The sequence below is a fragment of the Acyrthosiphon pisum genome, chromosome A2, assembly GCF_005508785.2.
Source record: "Acyrthosiphon pisum isolate AL4f chromosome A2, pea_aphid_22Mar2018_4r6ur, whole genome shotgun sequence".
Classification (NCBI taxonomy): Eukaryota; Metazoa; Arthropoda; class Insecta; order Hemiptera; family Aphididae; genus Acyrthosiphon; species Acyrthosiphon pisum.
The window spans coordinates 71,623,717-71,630,879 of record NC_042495.1 but is presented as its reverse complement, the minus strand read 5'-3'; the positions used below and the strand labels follow the sequence as shown (position 1 = coordinate 71,630,879).

Here is a 7,163-nt window from a genome sequence, read left to right as displayed (position 1 = left end):
AAACCCGATAAAAATTAAATAAATATAAATAAGATATTGTTATTCATAAAATTAAGGTTTATTGATTGGTCCAATACTCCAATGTTCTGCATGATACACTTAAAATTACTGAATCACGGATGAATTCATAAATCGAACCACTTAGTTATATAAGTATCAATATTAATTATAATTGTTTAAACTTGCGTATTGATAACGTAAATATTTACCATTATAGAGGTATCTTCACAAATAATAAACAACATTAAAAAATACTGTTGCTGTATACTTATTTTTATTTCCTATACAAATATATAATATGGAATTTGAATCTTATCATATAAAATAATTTATATTTAAATTTAAATTGTATTACTGCTTACTTATCTTCGAGTAGTAATTATAATTTATAATATATTACATAATAATTATTATAGTATTAAAATTTCATAATATGTATTAATGTATTATTATTATTATTATTAAACAATGCCAATGTACCTTACAACGATGTGAATAGGTTCATGTTTTTTGCTGTCTGATGGTACTACATAGTTGAAAAATTACTCATAGTTTAATATAAACAAAATTTCGTCAAGATTAACAACCCTGAAATAATGCAATAGTGGTGTAAACTGTGAATTAAATGGTGTTTTACTCAAAACACGTTTTGACAAAATAAATTTTGTTTTTTGTTGTTATTCAAAAAAAATTTTGGTAGAGATTTGAAAATTTTATTAAATATTCATATAACTTAATAACTAATAAGCTTTTATTAGAAATGTCAAATGATATAATTTTTCAAATATTTTTGATCTTTCAGAACTATTCAACTATAGATGTACAGCCACATGCATTTTTAAGAGTAATTGAAGTTCAAATTTTAATTCAAATGTATAATTTATAACGATATCTATTCACATTTCACAGGAACTTAACTTTTTTCACCAGAACGTATATTATTATTTTATAGATACAAAAAAATATTTAGGTTAATTTTAAGCTATCAATAAGTTATAACATTAATTTATCACCCCGTTCTAAGGTATCTACATACGTCAGTATTGCCTTATGATAATTAATAACATTATATTATAATCAGGGCCTCAGGAATTAGGGCTTAATGCATTTGCAAATTCATATTTATTATAATTATTAATCTCTACAACACATGTTATTTGTTTTTGGCAACAATTATTTTAACCTACCGTTTACTGTTTAGTATTTTCTAATGGAAAAATAAATTACTAATAGCAATAACATAAATAGTTTAAATAGTTTTGAGACAATATTTAGACAAATCGAATATGTCATTCCCTCAAAAATATTATACTCAATATTTTTTATAATGGGTGATTTTACTCTGAGATTACTTAATAACATAGGAAAAATGATTCTGCATATGTCTATCGTTTTGTCTATGTTGTGCGTGGGCCAGAGAGAGAAAAAAAAATAGTGCGCTGACATCCTCTTAAGTTTGGTTAACAAAGGTCTGTATGTTATTATCATTTTTATATTCTTCTAGAGTAACTCTATAAGTATAGTAACTAAGAAGTAATACGTGATACACTGATGCCTATGCCCTATAGTATATACTTTATAGAGTATAGACTATATTAATATGTTATATGATGTGTATTGCTTATGGAAAACAACAAATTAAAATATTGAATTTGGTATTCAATTATTTTTAAAAATAATATAACAATTTAATATATTTAATTTAAATGCTGGTACTACATAGGTGAGATCTCATTTGTATTTTCTATCTATATAGATATTTTTTCATATAGGTATTTAGTTGCATTATAATACATGCAAAATAAAATCTTTGTTAACTAGTAACGACTAATATGAGTTTAACATAAATTTATCACTTTCATTAAAAGTCGCACTAACCTAACCTAACTCATTAAGAGTTCGTTAGAATTCCAAATGCGTTAATTGTCATATAGTGACTTTTCAACATAATAATGTATTGTTATGTACTGCTGTATTAGTACAGCCATTGATTAAATATTTAATTATTGTATATTTAATCAATGATATAGCATCGGTAAGTTCTGGTTTTTTTCGTCTCGTGCATATTATTATTATATAAACAATTATATATATATATTAGGCACACTTAATGATATTAGCGTAGTACTATCATTTTCATCATCTCAACAAATGCACTAGGTAATAAATACATAATTTAAGTAATAATATTAAGAACCCAAAACTGGAGATCCATATTACAATCATTGCATGATACAGGTCGGTTCTGTAGTTGTTAGCATATTTGTGCTTGTATCTGTTATAATAGCAATATAAACATATTTTTTTTTTAATATAAGACTAACGGGTAAATATCGTGTAAATATGTATACAGTAGTGTACAGTACAGGATTTCCGGGATACATTGATTTCATATAATATTATAGTTGTTTGGTAAATTAATATCATTTGACAACATAGGTACATATTGCATATTATTTGGTCAAACTATTGTTCAATCGAAATAACAAGTACAATATATTGAATAGGTACGCATAATAATTACTATGCGACAAACGTATACGCCATACTATAAATCTATTCGATCAAATCGTATGTATGTAAAACCAACAGGTCGACGAATACGATTGACCTTCAAGAGGTGCATACGTTCGCACAGTTGTTCGCCGGACTTCGACGAAGAATTTTTCAACATTAAGGTAAGTACGTTTATTTAAAGTAAATCAATAAATTATACTCTACACGTTTATGCTACACAAATAACGAATCATATTTGGTACATGATATTTACATGATATAAATTTCTACGGATGCTTGTAATTAATTTAATTATACATCATTTTATTTTTTTTTTGGCAGAAATGCGTATCTGAATTATTATTCATTTGACATATCGATCTCAACATATATTTTAAATAAAAGGACGTGCATAAATAAAAGTTTTAAAGTCGGTAATTTTGGTCATCTATTTATAATGGCGGTTAAGGACACCAGAATACCGAGAGAAACGCGATGGCCAAGTGTTCTTTATTATTTATACCTTCATTTTTCTGCTTTGATCGGACTCTACTTCGTAGTTTTCCAAGCTAAATGGACAACTATAATTTATAGTAATTATTTCGATTTTACAGATAACTATTCATATTTGTATTTATTTACTACCTTGGTAGGTAACCTATTTTAAATAGTAAATTGCAATCATTTCCATAGCGATATGTCTTGTCTATGTGTCTGTCCTCGGCTTAAGTGCTGGGGCTCATCGATTATGGGCACATTTAAGCTTCAGAGCCAGTACCGTGCTCAGAGGATTCTTGGCTTTTGCACAGACTTTAATATGTCAAGTATGTACAAATCATCAAAATTTTAGTATATAATAAAAATACAAATAATATTATTTTCAGGGATCACTTTACGACTGGGTGTTAGAACACCGATTGCATCATGCGCATTTTGGTACAGAAAAAGATCCTTTTAACCCACACCGTGGCTTTTTCTATGCATATTTTATAAACAAATTGGTAACAAGCCACCCTGATCATGAGAAATTGTTAAAAACTATTGATGTCAAAGATTTGGAGCAAGATCCTATTGTAATGTGGCAAAAAAGGTAAAACTTTCCAATTAAGTTTTCATTAATAATACTATTTTTATGTTTCGCTTTAGACTTTATTGGTTGCTGACTCCATTGTTGGTGATGGTCACCGTGTTTTTGCCGTCTGAACTGTGGGATGAGTCACTTATGTGTTCAATTTTTATCGTTGGATTCCTCAGAGTCACAGTATCGTTACATTACAGTTGGATTTTAAATGCGGCTACGATAATTTGGGGACTAGAACCACTTAACAAGTAATTTACAAATTTACAATTAATACATTTCGTACTATTATATTATTAAAAAAGCCAACAAAATATATAATAATAAATATAATAATATATTTAATTTATTAAACTATAAATAGGTAGTGAAAATTAATTTAATTTCTTATGTATTATCTATATGGTTTTAATATGTTGTGCTATAATCTAATTTATAAGCTATATCTTCCAACATAAATTATAACTTATAACTTGCAACTATAAAAATAACTTTAGACGCTCATAAAAAAATTATTGTGAATTTATGTTCTATTTTTTTCAACCCATTTTTCCTTAATTTTTTTAAAATTTAAAATTGTTTTATATTTTTTAATCAATAATATATTATGTAGGTTGTATGTACCTATTGTATCTACTGAAAATAAAACGAGCTATATAAGTATAATATGACGAATGATGACACAATATGTCAATATTACAGCCCATAGGCGGTACTACGGGGCAGTGGCGTCATTTGAGGGGGGGCAAGGTGGGCATTTGCCCCTGTCTGATTTTAAAAGCGACCCGATGGGCCGGTTCCCAGTTGTTGCCGTTTTACCATTACTATATTTTATAAGCGCAAAAACATGCCTATTTTATAATATTTTCAAAAAATATTATACTATATATACTAAGAAATTATTGTCACATTGATACATTTTTACTAATTGATAGTTGGAATATATTTATATTTAGACGTATGCGGTGACGTACCTACATACACATTGTATGTTTGGGTATGTATTTATGTATGTTTGTTTATGTTGTATGGACAACAATAATAATAATTAGTATCATAATCTAGTATAGTTTAATTTCTAAAATCTTAAACTAATACAAATTCTAAAAACAACAACCGATTGGCACTCTTATTAATAATTATCATTGATCTCGGACTTCAGTTAACTGCGACAGTCGTGTATGATTCAACTATTCTGTGTAGGTACCTATTGTGTTACTTTAGCTGAAATTTATTTTTTTCGTGACGCGTGTTTACATTAATATTTTAATTTGGGAAAAATATGACTTAAAAAAAATAAATAGATGGTAAAAAAAAATAAAATAAATATATAAAAATATAAAATTACCGTAAACTGCTCAAGAATCGAAAATAATTTCTGGTATGTTTAATAAGCAGACAAAACTTGAGCGACTGCGCCAGAAAGCAAGCAATAAAATAAAATATATAGGTACCTATTATTATTTAAGATAATATTAATTTGTAAATATATCATATACCAATATAAGAGTAATAGAGTATAGGCTATAAGTGATGATTTGGGTAGAATTGATTTATAGATAATGCAGTTGATACATATTTTCAAAAATAAAAAAAAAGAAGATATCCTATAATAAACTACTAATATTATTGTTTTTCAATATAAATATTGCCATATAATAGTTCGTAAACTTTTAACTGATATAGGTATACAATTGTTTTTCTAAAATATCTGCTACCTTTTATTTAAAAATGATGTTACCTAGTTCATAAAAAGGGTACCATAAAAAAATGTAAGCAGTTAATATGTGGTTGCGATCGAGGCGAGCAGTTTTTTTTTACCCATTCGGGCCGGTCAAAACCTTTGCCCCCCTCTATTGAAAACTGAAATGACGCCACTGCTACGGGGGTGGCAGAGTAGGCAACTGCCCCTCCTACGAACCGTACTTGTATTAATACATAATTCCTTATTAACGACCCCCCCCTGCCAAGAGGGTCTAGTACCACCTATGTTACAGCCCATGGATTTCGATTTATTATTATTGTCTATGTATACACTGTATACACAGTATACACAGTATACATATACCTATAAATAATAAACATAGCACATAATATAAGTACGATATTGGCAGACCGGAGAGAAGTGCCGCCATCCCCCACTCGGGCATGACAGATACCTACGGGTTCCCACTAAAAAATCTGCCAAACCAAAACACACGTGATTAAAATTACAGTATCCTCCCCCGCAATAAAAAAACACCCAATGGCCTAAGTTGCCGTGGGTTAATTAATAATAATAATAAAAAAAAATATTGGCAGAATTACGGCGTTTTAATTTCTTTATCTAATACTTAATATCATACCTGTGTCTACATTAATAAATCCGATTATTATTTCGTTCAAATTTAAACTTAAGAGCAACGTTAGAGTAAATATCCACAACAATAATACAATTTCCTCCTATAAACAATATTTCCAAACTAACATGTAAAAATATTAAAATAACATCCAATTTTTTTAATTATCATATTAATTTTATAAATTGAAAATATGGGTATATTAGTATATTGGTATTTAAGTTCCTAACGGCTATGGGTACTGATTACAATATACTTACAAATTAAGATAATAATACTTAAGTAGTTATTGGTTCATAAAATTATATAACTTGATGTATAATAAATACTATGCGCTACCGTTACCTGTTATTAAGTCTTAAGATAAATAAGATGACTCTTATTAATATTAATCTTGTATGTGAAAAATCTGACTTCACCTAAACGGTATAAACTAGATTTAAATTAAACCCAGTTTGTTGATTCAGGTATTCTATTCAAACAAATATGGTATTCGTCATAAACAAAAGCCTGTGGCCTCAATACCATTATACATTACCGTGGGACTATCAATGTGGTGAATACGGAAATTATAATCATGGGTGCATTACGGCTCACATAAGAGTATGGGCAGCATTACGATTAGTGACCTACCTAAGGACAATAGATACCGATGGAATGAGAAAAGCTATGATTGAGGCGGCCAGCACAGGACAAGAATTCAACCAATGTGCAGAAAAATATGCGTTTGATCCAAATCTTCTTAAAATAAAATGTGAATTAGATTTAGAAAGGATACCTTCTTGATTGCAATTAATATATATATACTATTATAATTTATCATTTGTACATCTATAATATGATTAAGCAGTGGTGGATTTAAGGGTTCAAAGTAAGTCGGCAAATCAATAAGAGGGGCCTCCTACAAAATGTATCAGTAACATACTTACCCCCATTTCACAAAATATAGATTATAATTAAAATGTAGCTTGACAAATCAGACAAAAAGCCATGCAAATATTAAAAAAAAAGTAAAGCCATAAAATTATACATAAAATTATAAAGGTTTAATTTGAGTCACACACCTTTAAATTAATTCGTACTACACATAATTTTAGGAGCTGCTATGTACACAAAAGTCGATGATAAAATTACCATTTTATATTATAATTCACAAAAACAATAATGATGTGTGTGTATGTTTCTGTGGGTGACGGACCGGTCCGCTAGGTTGGCGAGTGAATTGGTGGTGTGGAGGCAATCACTCTTTG

At 28.3% G+C, this 7,163-nt stretch overlaps 1 protein-coding gene across 2 annotated transcripts; it reads left to right on the top strand.

The window, feature by feature from the left end:
• The first annotated feature begins 2,636 nt into the window (after positions 1-2,636).
• Positions 2,637-6,732, top strand: LOC100165835 (stearoyl-coa desaturase-like). Of its 2 annotated transcripts, none has more exon segments than NM_001162749.2 (6): positions 2,637-2,678; positions 2,839-3,089; positions 3,190-3,320; positions 3,381-3,586; positions 3,643-3,825; positions 6,381-6,732. In NM_001162749.2, coding segments are annotated over 5 exon segments (975 nt in total). In that variant the 5' UTR covers positions 2,637-2,678; positions 2,839-2,953; the 3' UTR covers positions 6,700-6,732.
• The last annotated feature ends 431 nt before the right edge of the window (positions 6,733-7,163 follow it).

What these genes read in the sequence shown, in the direction of transcription:
- LOC100165835 (XM_008185029.3), top strand. Translation starts at nt 2,954, where the DNA reads ATGGCGGTTAAGGACACCAGAATACCGAGAGAAACGCGATGGCCAAGT. An exon ending in ATTGTAATGTGGCAAAAAAG is followed by an intron (nt 3,587 to 3,642) that starts GTAAAACTTTCC and finishes GTTTCGCTTTAG; the next exon opens with ACTTTATTGGTTGCTGACTC. An exon ending in GGACTAGAACCACTTAACAA is followed by an intron (nt 3,826 to 6,380) that starts GTAATTTACAAA and finishes TTGTTGATTCAG; the next exon opens with GTATTCTATTCAAACAAATA.